General features: G+C 50.5%; 2 protein-coding genes across 2 annotated transcripts in view; one reads left to right on the top strand and one right to left on the bottom strand.

The window, feature by feature from the left end:
• EXT2 (exostosin glycosyltransferase 2) overlaps positions 1-5,791 on the top strand; it is a 197,159-nt gene extending 191,368 nt beyond the window's left edge. Inside the window, exon 14 of the mRNA XM_073017126.1 lies at positions 5,644-5,791. Within this exon, the coding sequence (XP_072873227.1) occupies positions 5,644-5,776 (133 nt within the window). The 3' untranslated portion in view covers positions 5,777-5,791. The remainder of the gene's footprint in view (positions 1-5,643) is intronic.
• The window catches only part of ALX4 (ALX homeobox 4), a 45,267-nt gene that overhangs the window by 13,706 nt on the left and 18,972 nt on the right, over positions 1-12,589 (bottom strand). The window lies entirely within an intron of this gene.

Raw genomic sequence — 12,589 nt, 5'->3', positions numbered from 1 at the left:
GGCAGCCTCTCAGCACTGAGACAGCTCTTGGCCTCTCAGGGGAAGTGGTGGAAGGTCCAGTCTTCGTGGTGACAAGTAAGGGTCCAGTTTTGTCAACCTCCAGCTGCCCACTGAGACCAAGTGAGCAGGCAGAGAGATACAGGTGGTACAGGGTGTGCGAAGACCACCAGCCCAAGAGTTGGAAGCCCTGGCCTCGGCTCCTGCACTGCCCGGGACTTCAGATGACCTATTTCACCTCTGGAGTCTCACCTACAAATAGGGACAGCGGGGTGGCTGAGGGTCCTTCCTCCCTTGCTCACCAGCAGCCGGGACTGTCCCTGAGGACCTGGCGAGGGGAGGAGAGGGGGAGGGTGTGCCTGTGTTGGAGATGGAAGGAATTCAGGGAAGTGCTGCTCCTGGTTCCTCAAGGAAGAAGGCAGCAAGCCTTCTAACCTGTCTCGAGTCAGCTTGCTTTAAATTCTGAGGCCGGATTCCTCATTTAGACAACAAAGAAAAATTCCCCGAAGTTCTGCGGCTCCACTCAACTGGTCAGAATGACAAGCACAGCCCTCTCAGAGTCTCAGTCTTAAGACCCCAAGCTCAGGCCTCTATGTCCACTTCTCGCCACCCTGTAGCATCCCCACCCGGCGCTGGTTCCAGTCTAGCGTAGCAGGGAGCTCACTGCCCCCCGGACAGCTGGACCATTCGTCCTTAGACCCAGCCCATGTCTGTCTCCTGTAGGTCTGGCTCATTGGTTCCAGTTCTAACCTCCCAGCGCCCTTCCCCATGACAGCCCTGTCCCTGTGGACATTGGGAGTATACTGCCACCCCTCTGAGTCTCCCTTCCTTCTGCAGTTCCCACTGCTGTTCCTCAGGTAGCCCTGAGTTTCTCCGGCCAGTGTGAAACAGAGGGCGGCAGGGAGTGGGGCCGGACCCTGAGCAAAGCCAGCAGATTGTTCTCCAGGGAGATGACCCCGGGCTAGCTGGAGAGTCAGGGTGGTGACCGAAGGCCTGGGTGCTGGTCAGATCGGACTCCCTGCGAGATGCCCTCCTCAACAAGATGGATGCTGAAAACAGAGGTCCCACAGCTCAGGCTAATTGTTCCTGACCAAAGGAAACCACAGACCTTGGTCCTCCAAGTCCCCATCTCGGGCCCCTGCCTGGAATGTCCCTCCTTCCAACTGACCTCCAAGATCCAGTGAAGCACCAGCTCCTCCAGGAAGCCCTCCCAGATTGTGACTGTTTTCTGTCCTCTGCTCACCCTCTCTACTGAATGCCTGTGTTAGGTGACTCGTATCTCATCCAGTCCTGAATGTCCAGTTCCTCCTATAGAATGTCAGTTCCCCAAGGGCTGGGGCTTCCTGCCGTTTGTCCCTTCTCAGCCTGAGGCTCAGCATAGGATAGGTCAGGTGGCAGAGATGCAGTAAGAGGTTGCTGAGGAATAAATGAACAATTTCTAACAAACAAACATCACTGAGCTCTCACTCTGTCCAGGTATCTGTGTGCACCTTTGGTGAGCCGATGTTCTACAGAGCATGTGCAGAAAATGTCTGTTGAGTAAATGAACCAACCGCCTCATCCTCCTACCCACTGGGGAGAAAGTTGGGTGGGATACATTGAAAAGGGGCATGCAATGACAAATGCCACCATTCAAGGCTGACTGCACAAACAGCAGGTCACTGAGGGAGAGAGGGGAGAAGAAAGACCCAGACAGACCTTGAGTGATGTCTCCATGCAGCGAGCAGGGGACAGAAGGAGAAGCAGAGACGGGCTTCATGGGGGTGGCTCCAGAAGTGAAACCAAGGTATGGAAACCCAGTCCAGGATCTGCCAGGAACTGGCTCCACACCCACCCTGCAGCCACACTGGGGTAGGAAGACCACCAGGGGGCTCTCAGTTTGCCTGAAATGCTGGGCAAGCCTTCTTCAGAGCCTTGGGGCACCTTGTGCTGGCATGAGGTTGAGCAGCAACAGCGCCCGGCCTGGGCCCAGGCCACCCGCCAGGGGTTGGACTTCTCACAGCCTCCCTGGAGCAGCTCCTTGTGGACTTGGAAAGGCTCTATGCTGACACCCCTCCTGTGATGGGTTTGTCCCAGGGCTGAGACTATGGGGTCCAAGACAATGTAGTCCCAATCTGCAGCTTCCCAGTCTTGATCTGGAAGTAAACCCTGACTACTCAGAGCCATCAATCAAGTAGTGAACCTACATCACCAAGAGCAACGCCTGCCCCATGGGGGGTGTTGTGCATGCAGTGTGGCCATCATGGTATCCAATGCTCTTCAAACAATCCTGGGTCAGCATTATTGCCATAGACTGCTTTTGATGAAGCAGGAAGCATTCAGTTCAAGGTTATATTCTCAATCAGGAGCCACTGAGCCTTTCAACCTCTACTGGAACTCCCCCTGGGAGGACCCCCATACCTCTGGAAGCTGCCTATTCTAGCACTGGGAACCCCTGGCTTTGGATTTCAGCTGGAGAAATGAATGAAGTGGAAAGCCTTGCTTCATTCCCTTAACCTCTACCCACCTGTCCTGGTTCAACCCAATGGCATCACTCTGGCCTGTTTCACCTTTTTAAAACAGGAAAACCCTTGAGAGATTTCCAAAGGTGACTGATTTTTCTTTTTTCTTTTTTCTTTTTTTTTTTTTTTTTTGGCCGTGATTTAAAGAATGACCTTCTAGAGTCATTTTAGGGAGAGGGTGCTGGCAGCATCTGTGTGCACAGATGTCAACCCGGGGGCATGTAGCACAAGTCTGCAGTTGTGAGTGGATATGGGGAGCATATGTGTATTTGCTTGTAGATAGGTTTGTGGAGTGCGCATGCTTGTGTGGTCAAGTGCAGGCACACGAGTGGGATGTGGGTGGTTGTGTGTGGGTGCAGATCCGCATGGGTGGGGGTGGACATGGGTGGTGTGGACCTGCGTGGAGCTGTGCACAGGCCCATGCATATGGCATACGGGGTCTCAGTCATTTTATCCTCCATGGTTTTGATTACATCTATTTTTCCTCCAAACATCTGCTTTGTGGGGGACATGCCACTCACTCTGTGCTCGGGTGAGCTGGCCCCACACACCCTGTGACGGAGTGCACACAACGATGTAATCTCCTTAAAAAAAACAGGCCAGCATGAGGCCCTTTCATGCTATTGAAAGGGCACTGACTAAACCCACTGCTGTCCAAACAGGCCTGTGGGGGTGAGGGCGGAGGTTAAAGGTTAGCCATTGATCACGTCCCCACCCCACCTCATCCGCCACTGGGGTCTGTCCAGAGCTCAACTTGGATGTCCCTAATTTAGCTCCAGTCCCAATAAATAATGCCAAAGGGGTAGTAGTGACTGGGCTTAGATTTCAGCACATATGCACAGGGCACAGCTGTTTGCAGAGACAAACAGTGTCCCGGCCCTCAAGGGGCTGCCAGTCTTCAGCAGAGGGTGGGGTGGAAATGGCAGTCCTCAGGCTAGCCAGTGGCACAGGCCATCCTGCTCACCCACAGCCACCAACCCAAGACCTGAAATGCTCTCGACATAAGGAAAGTCTGAGAAACTGCCCCAGACTAGAGGAGGCCAAGGAGGCAGGAGGAGTAAGTGTCATCAATGTGTTCCGGGTGGAATGCTGGAACAGTAAAAGGACATAGGGGGAAGCCAGTGAAATCTGAATGAAGTGTGGAGTGTAGTTAATAGTAATATTTAACAAAAAGTGGGCAAAATATTCTAGCAGACACTTCACCCAAGATGATATGCAGGGAGAAGATAAGCATGAAAGATGCTCAACCTCATTACCCGCTATGGAAATGCAAATTAAAAGCACAATGAGATACCACTATGTGCCTATGTGGGAATAAGAAGACCTGATGATGCCAAATTACGGCGATGTGTGGAGCACCCGGAACTCCCATCTGTCACGGTGGAAACACTTGGGCGGTGTCTTATCTAGTTAAACTAACACTGACCTCATGACCCAGCAATCCCACTCCTAGGTATTTACCCTACAGAAATAATGACTTATTTTAAGAGGAGAGGAACCCAAACCCATAGGCAAATGTCTGCAGCAGCTCTATTCAGAATCACCCCGAAATGGAAACACCCCAAGTGTCTTTTGACAGGGGAATGGAAATGCAAGCTGTGGTTGGCCACGGATCAGCTCCACAGTGAAAAGAAAGAACTGTTGACAAACAATAACATGGATGAATCTCAAGGGTGGCCTTAGGGTCTGTAAATGAAGCCAGTCTCAAATTTACATAAAGGGCAACTTCACTCAGCTAGCACATGAATTCTGGGAAAGGCAAAACTACGGGGACTCTAGGCAACAGATCGCTGGTTGCCAGGCACAACAGGAAGGAGAAGGTTTGTCCACAAAGGGCTTGCACTGCTGTGATGGAACTATTCTGTATCATGACTGTGGCAGTGAATACATGAATCTATACATGAGTGTGTTAAAACTCATAAAAGTGTACACCAAAAAATGTTTTACAGCTGGGCACAGTGGCTTGCGCCTGTAATCCTAGCACTTTCAGAGGCAGAGGCGGGTGGCGGATCACCTGAGGTCAGGAGTTTGAGACCAGCCTGGCCAACATGGTGAAACCCTGTCTCTACTAAAAATACAAAAATTCACTGGGCATGGTGGCAGCTGCCAATAATCTCAGCTACTTGGGAGGGTAAAGCAGGAGAATTGCTTGAACATGGGAGGCGCAGGTTGCACTGAGCTGAGATCGTGCCACTGCACTTTAGCCTGGGCAACAAGAATGAAACTCCGTCTCAAAAAAAAATTGTTCTAAATTATAATGGTAAGAATTCACTAGAGAGAAAGTTCATCATGTCATTGTTTAATATGCAGGAAAACTGACAGTAATCAAAATATTCATCAATAGGGGATTGGTTAAATAAAGGATGTTATTTCCATAAACGGAAGATCCTTCCCGATAGTCTTTATTCTGTAGGCTATTTCTTTTTTTTTGAGACAGAGTCCCGCTTTGCCACCAAAGCTGGAGTGCAGTGGTTCGATCTCAGCTCACTGCAACCTCATTTCCTAGGTTCAAGTGATTCTCAGGCCTCAGTCTCCTGAGTAGCTGGGACTACAGGCATGGGCCACTACACCCCGCTAATTTTTGTATTTTTAGTAGAGATGGGGTTTCCTCATGTTGCCCAGGCTGGTCTTGAACTCCTGGCCTCAAATGATCCACCCGTCTCGGCCTCCCAAAGTGCTGGGATTACAGGCATGGACCACCGCGCCAATATTATGTATTTATTTGTTCTTCTGTTTTCCCTTTGTTTATTGTCTCTCTCTCTCCCTCCCATGGAGCAGGGAATATATCTGAGCATGTGTGCTTTGTTTACCCTGCTATGTGACACCTAGTAGCATAGCTGGCGTGCAGTAGATACTCAGTAAACATTTGATGAACAAATGAATGAAATTGACGCTAAGAAAGCATAGCGTTTTAACACATGCAAAGATGTTCAATTTATATCAAATAAATCTCATTTTGACCAAAAAAGAGGAAGGGAGTGGAGCATTTGTCCTCAGAAAACACTACGAGTTTCCAGAAGTGGCAATATGGATTTATGGGTTAATTTTGTTTCTTTTTACTTATTTATTTATTTATTTATTTATTTATTTAGTCGGGGTGAGGGGCTGGTCCGAATTAATTTTCTATTTGTTCTCCCGGGAACAGGTTGAAACGTTACCTGAAAGCAGTGATTAGAATCCGGGACGGTGCATGCTCTGAAAGCAGGCTGGGCTCTGTGCTGTGGGATTATGGGAAGCAAGAGACAAGCACCACTTGGAATGGGCTGGAGGAAGGTTAGGGAAGCTTCCGAGAAAGGCCCTTTTCTCGCCGTGGGGATTGGCCACCGTCGTCACAAACTGGGCCCCTGCAACTCAGACCTCTGGACCATGATGGATCCCGGTGACGCTCAGGGTGACGCTCAGTCCCGACCTCCTGAGGGGTTTCTCCACCTTCAGGCTCACCACCCTCAAATACAACCAGAGAGTGTCTAAAACATACATGGCCTTCTCTGTAGCCTTTCACTGGCTTCCAGATCCCTCCTTAGAATGGCCAGAAATAATACAGGAGACTCGGTTAAACTAGAATTTTAGCTAAACTGTTAATACTTTAAACAATATAAGTATATCCCAAATATGGCACAAGAAATACTTATCCTACAAATTATTATTTCAAATGCAGATTTGACTGAGCAACCTGGTTTTGTTGTTTGCTTGCTTGCTTTTTGCTAAATCTGCCAACCCTGTACATCAGGCTTATGTGGCATTCAGGGTCCCGAAGGCAGGGCTGGTCCCACCTGACTCATGGACTTACACCCCAGCCTTCCATCTAGCTTGAGGCTCATAGACCTGCTTCCACTTTGCAGCGAGCGCACTGCACGAGCGACTTCAGGCTTCCGCACTCCTGCGGGCACCCTTCCTTCTACCTACCACGTCTCTCTGCCTCTCCTGTCTGTGGCTAACTACTACTTTCACCCAGATAGCTTTCTCTGTAACTTTTGTGACTTTTCTTTCCCCTTACAAATAGTAATCTATGTTCTGTATGGAAGATTTTTAAAAAATCAAGACAGACCAAAAGAAAATCTCACACACACACACACACACACACACACACACACACACACAGAGAACACATTACTTTGTAAACTTTTTTTTTTTTCCAGATAGAGTCTCACTTTTGTCTCCCAGGTTGGGGTGCAGTGCTGCCATCTTGGCTCAGTGCAACCTCCACCTCCTGGGTTCAAGCTATTCTCCTGCCTCAGCCTCCCGAGTAGCTGGGATTACAGGCGCCAGCCACCACACCTGGCTAATTTTTGTACTTTTAGTAGAGACGGGGTTTTGCCATGTTGGTCAGGCTGGTCTTGAACTCTTGACCTCAGGTGATCTGCCTTAGTGAAAACAATGGCTGTTTTATTTAATCCATCCTCTTCTGTTGGGCTCACAGGTTTCTACTTGTTTGAAATCATAGCAGGTCTCTGATTTAAATCTTTCGATACATGCATGGCGATTCCCTTAGAAGAAGCTCCAAGACCTAGAAATACGGGGTTCAATTTTCCACACATCTGAGGGGCTCTGGGAAACATGGCCAAGCTGTCTTCCAGAAACATGTAATGTCCTCAGCTGCCACAGTGTCCCCTCCCACTTCACAGCCAATAATGGTCATTAGAGTGTCATTTTGGTCATTTTAAAGTCTTTGCCAGCATGATGGATGAAAGTGAGATCTTGCCTTTCCTTTTTTTTTTTTTTCTTTTTTTTTTTAAACTATGGAACCTTTTATTTTTTGTATTTCTTCTGCTGTGAATCCCTCTCCTAGGCTTTTGAGGCTCAGCCAAGGGTCACCTTTCTTCCTCCCTGACCACCCTTGCCTCTTAAACACTGAATCCCCCGCTTTACAGCACCAGCTCATGGGCCTTCTCCCTCCCTAGACTGTGAGCTGATCAGAGTGGGCCTTCCAGATGTACTGCTGGGATCTGCAGCTGGGGCCTCCGCCTGGTGTGAGTAAGGGCTCAGGACACACCGCTGCAATTAATGCAAATGCCCGTGTGTGCCTGGGTTGGGGGAGGCTCCTCTGGGCTCCCTCTGCCTCTGGTATGGCTGGGGCAGCTCTGCAGGGTGGCCAGTGTGTCTGCAGGAAAGGGCCCCAGGCCCCGCAGCTGGGCTCCAGACGCAGGAGGGCCTTGGTCCACTACACACACTGCTTGTGTCAGGAGGCTGCTGCATGGAGTTGGACGAAGGGACCTTGCAGGATGAGGGGGGTCAAGGAAACCAGTCACAGTGCAGGGCAGGAAGGACCAAAGGTGACCCTGGCAGCTCCCTGACCCTGGACAAACCTCTTGGCTTCTGTTTCCTCAGTTCAACAACATTGCATGAATTCCTGCCAGGGAGGAGTATGAGAAAATAGAGGGGCACAGCCCCGCGGGAAGCCAAGACTGAAGAGGAGTCCCCGGCCCTGGCTGCTTACCCAGAAGGCTAAGCATTCAGGTTCCGGGGCCCAACTCCCAGCAGGCCAAGATCAAGACTGCAGTTGCGTATTCTGGCCACCAGGAGGCACTGCAGTTCCAATAAAGTCACTGGACGGAAGGTGGTGATCCTGGGGCCCCACTGCCTGATGAGGTTTCTAGAAGTTTGTTTGAAGACCCAGGTCCTAGCTGGGAGGATTTGCCACTCAAGCAGTAATTCATCCCTACTATGCGTCTGCCACCGTCCCAGCACTACAAGGGACAAAGAGATGGATGGGGCCAGTTGCTGGCCTTCCTTGCAGTGGTCTTCCCTCCCTAGTTCTGGGTATTTTCACATTCCTGCCCATTCCAGTCCCCTCCGAATTCCCACACGGTGGGCCCCGGCATCCTCATTGGATAGATGGGCAAAGTGAGGCGCCGAGAGGAGGGACCCGCGAGTATCACCAGCGACTGAGTGACAGACAGGCTGAGACCTGGGCTCTTTTCCATTCCCTAAGTGGCCTCCCTTTGGAGACCCACGGGGATTCCTTGGCCCTCCAGGGAGGATGGCGCCCAGTGGGTGCTCGGGAAACTGACTAACTTGCAAAAGCCTTTGCCTTGCAAAAGCTCCCCAGGACACCCCTGTAGTTTGGCCCAGTGGCTCTCCATGTGGCTGGCAGATTTGTTACCAGCTTCCCTGTGGGTTCTTCCTGAGGCAGGCATCTGCCAAGGCAGGGTCTGCAGCCCCCTCCTCCATTGCTCCACCCTCACACAGAAGCTCTCTCGGTTCTTCCCTCAATGGCAGGGGTTGTGGGGGACGGGGGGGGACTGTCTTTCTCTTAGTCCAGAGATGGAGTGGGCTTCCCAGAGTCCAGGAAGGAAAAGGGATTAATGCTGGGCGCGCGCACACACACACACACACACATACACAAAACCCCAAAAAACAAAACCAGGAACTGGGCTTTGTACTTTACAAAGTACTAGGGCATCTATTATGCCATCAGTAGAGTTCCAGCCTCTTTACAACCATCAGGTTTCCATTTTGCAGCCCCAGAAACTGAGGCCAGAGGGGTAAATGCCTTGCTGAGAATTAATAACTGTTAGGAAGGTCCAGGGGTGGTAGATCATCCCTGTAATCCCAAAATGTTGGGAGGCCAAGGTGGGAGGGTCACTTGAGCCCAGAGTTCCATCTAGCCTGGGTGACAGAGGGAGACCTGTCTCAAAAAAAAAAAAAGAAAAGAAAAAGAAAACTGGTAAGAGGCAGAGCTGAAACTTGGACTCCAGGCCTGGGGCATGCCCGCTGGGCCCTCCTGGGATGGATGCTGTGGGTGGGACTGGGACAGGCAAACAGGAGACAGGGTCAAGGAGGAAGGCAGGAAGATGGAGAAGTCACAGGAGAATGGCTGCTCTCAGCTGCCTTGAGAGATTGGCCCCCTCGCAACCACCTTCAGGGCTGCCTCTGATCAAACTGCCCTGCTGAAGATCAACTTCATTGACCATCTGGGACCTCAGATGTGGACCAGTGCCTTGTTTCAGGGCCTACACACACTGAAGTACTTAGAGGCAAAGAGGCATATGTCTGCAACTTATTCTTTTCTTTCTTTCTTTCTTTCTTTTTTTTTTTTTTTTTTTTTTTTTGAGATGAAGACTTGCTGTGTTGCCCAGGCTGGAGTGCAGTGGCACAATCTTGGCTAACTGCAAACTCCCCGTCCCGGGTTGAAGTGATTATCCTGTTTCAGCCTCCCGAGTAGTTGGGATTACAGGTGCACACCACCACGCCTGGCTAATTTTTGTATTTTTAGTAGAGTCGGGGTTTTACTATGTTGGCCAGGCTGGTCTCGAACTCCTGACCTCAGGTGATCCACCTGCCTCAGCCTCCCAAAGTGCTGGAATTACAGGCATGAGCCACTGTGCCCAGCCTGCAACTTACTGTTAAATGATTCAGCTGTATATGGTATGCATGTACATCCATCCATACATAAACAGAGCATATACACAGAGAGAGACCCTAAGACAGACCCAGAGAGACCGAAAATGACAATGCAAATATGGCAAAACATCACCATTTGGGGAGTCAGCATAAAAGGCATCTGGGAATTCTTTGTAGTCCATTTGTAACTTTTCTCTAAGTGTAATATTATATCAAAATAGAAAGTTTTTTAAAAGCAAAGGTATGTGGACTAATGGAAAGAAGGCACCTTCCCTAGGAACTCCTCTTGTGAAGCTGGCATTTGTAATCATTTGAACAGGACCTGGACAAGTTTACCTAGCCACCTCCCCGCCTTCCCCTCATCACCACCACCGTTCACAGTTCTACAAGGGGCCTTTTATGTTGCAATAAAAATCCCAAGACAAATGCCAACTCTGGGAGCACACCTTGCTCGCCAGCCCTCTTGAAGCCCTCACTTCCATGGAAGCCATTGTGACCCAATGAGAACACAGGGCTCCTTTGAGCAGCTCTTCTGAGAGCTGTAGGAGGCCAAGGTCAAGCTACTGTTGGAACTTAAAAGTTTAAAAAGTACTTTAATTTTGGAGTCTACTGTAATTTCAACTGTCCTACAGTTAGTCCAAATGAGTAAAGTTTCCTTGTATTAAAAAAAAAAAAAAATGGTGGAAAGAAAGAACTATCCTTAGGACCTCTGTCCAGCCCTCAGCCCCCATGGCCCCTCTGCCAAGGCCTGGGTCCTCTCCACCCCCCAGCTTGTCTCTGGAATTTGTCTTTCCTGTTCTCTCCCCCACCGTGTCTTGCTTCACTGATTCATTCATTGGGCACCTCGTCAGAGCTTCCCTTAGGAATCATGGCCTAGGGGAAGAGATGGACGAGGGACAAGCATGGTCAAGTGTTCCAGGGTCTGCAGGGCAAGAGTCTAGTTTCCCAGACATGGCAGGGCCCACAGAAAGGAGCAGTCGGTTTCCATTGAAAAGGTCGGAGAAGGCTTCCGTGATGGAGTGGCTCTTGAATTGGGTCTTGCCAGCCAAGAAGGACTCAGCAAGGCATGTTGCATTTTATGGTAAAACAAGATACCAAGATACCATCCCCCCACCCCAAATAGGGCAAATCCCAAATTACCAAGGGAGAAGCCTTAGACAGGAGCTCTCCAACCAGCGCCGATGACAACCATGACAGCAATAATGTAATGCCTTGTATTCGTGTTGCGACCCACCCACTGTCTCCTCTGACCCTCTATCCCATGAGGTCAGTGTTGGTATCTCCATTTCACAGATGAGAAAACTGAGGTCCAGTGAAGATGAATGACTTGCTCCAGATCACGTAGCTAAGAGGGGCAGACCGGATGGTCCCATGCCAAGCCCACTGCCTCTCAAGGTGGTGACGAGTCATCTTTCTAACATGGAGGACTCCTGGAGGGGTCAGGCAGGCTTCATCTTGTCCTAAGGGGGCACCGCTGAGCTACCAGGGTCATTTCTATCTCAAAGGACTGGGATAAACCAAGCTTCAGGGTCTCCGTGAGAAGCCCACGTGTGATCTAATGCTTGGAGATCACTTTCTGATGCCTTCTGGGGTGGGACAGGTGTTCTGGCTTTAGTCCGGGCTCTAAGTGCCCCTGTCAGCTTCTCTCCTCAAGGAGGTTAGAAGTTTCCCAGCTCTTTGTCCCATCCCCAAGCTCCATCCCATGGCGTGGGTGGCTGGATGAGACCCTGTCCCCTGCAGGACCCACTGCCAGAGAAGCAGAGTCTCCTATGCTCTCCCCTATCCCAGCAATACATCTCCAGGGCTCGGAGACCCCACGGGACCAGACCCTCCCTTCACAGCCAAGATGCGGAGGCCCAGAGCAAGGTCATACTGCCTGATAATGGAAGGGCCAGGACTGGAACCCTGCACCTCCCACGTCCAGCCCTGTGGTCTGTCTGCCCATTGTCCCTCTCAACAACCCTAAATCATGTGGCCCTGGGCGTGTCCCGAGACATCTCTCACTTAATTCCCCCAAGCCTCTGTTTCCCTTCTGTAGCAGAAAGAATCCTGCAGCTCCACCACCTTCACCAAGACACTGTAATATCGCTTTCGTCCGGAGGCAGGCGAAACGGAGAGGCTCAGATCCTGCACGAGGCGAAATAAAATGAATGAGAAGTCTTTGGGGTAGGACAGGCCTTGGCTTGGCCCTTGGTTCTGCCACTTATTTGCTACATTCATTCATTCAACAGCATTCCTGGAGCATCAGCTATGCGCTGGGCACAGTCCGGGTGGTGAAAATACAGAGCCCAGTAAAACACAGTCCCTCCCTTCAAATGGCTTGCCTTGGTGACAGAGGCCATGATTACAGTGCAGGGTGGTGACCAGGGCAGGGGCACCTAGCCCAGCCTTGGGGCGAATCCAGGTCTCTGTAGAGGAGGAGTTTTGGGGCAGCGATGTGGTTGGAGAGGTCTGTTAAAGCTGTGTTTAGCTAACGTGTCACATATGACTAGGGAATGCCAGTTTCCCCCATGAAAGAAATGGGGGCAGAGACTAAAGGAGATTATTAAGGAGGCTCCCAAGTCACCCTGTGGTTCTGCCACAGAAGGGTATCCTTGGAAAAGTGACTTGACCTTTGTGTGCCTCAGTTTCCTCATCTGTAAGATGAGGCTGAGAACATTCACAGCCCAGAATGACTGAGGTCTGACTGAAGTAGAGTGCAAGACGGCATATCCCCTGCCCCACACACGGCACCCACTCTATCAATG

Source organism: Chlorocebus sabaeus, chromosome 1 (genome assembly GCF_047675955.1).
Source record: "Chlorocebus sabaeus isolate Y175 chromosome 1, mChlSab1.0.hap1, whole genome shotgun sequence".
Taxonomy (NCBI): domain Eukaryota; kingdom Metazoa; phylum Chordata; class Mammalia; order Primates; family Cercopithecidae; genus Chlorocebus; species Chlorocebus sabaeus.
The sequence above is the reverse complement of the archived record's forward strand: the minus strand, read 5'-3'. Positions and strand labels throughout refer to the sequence as shown.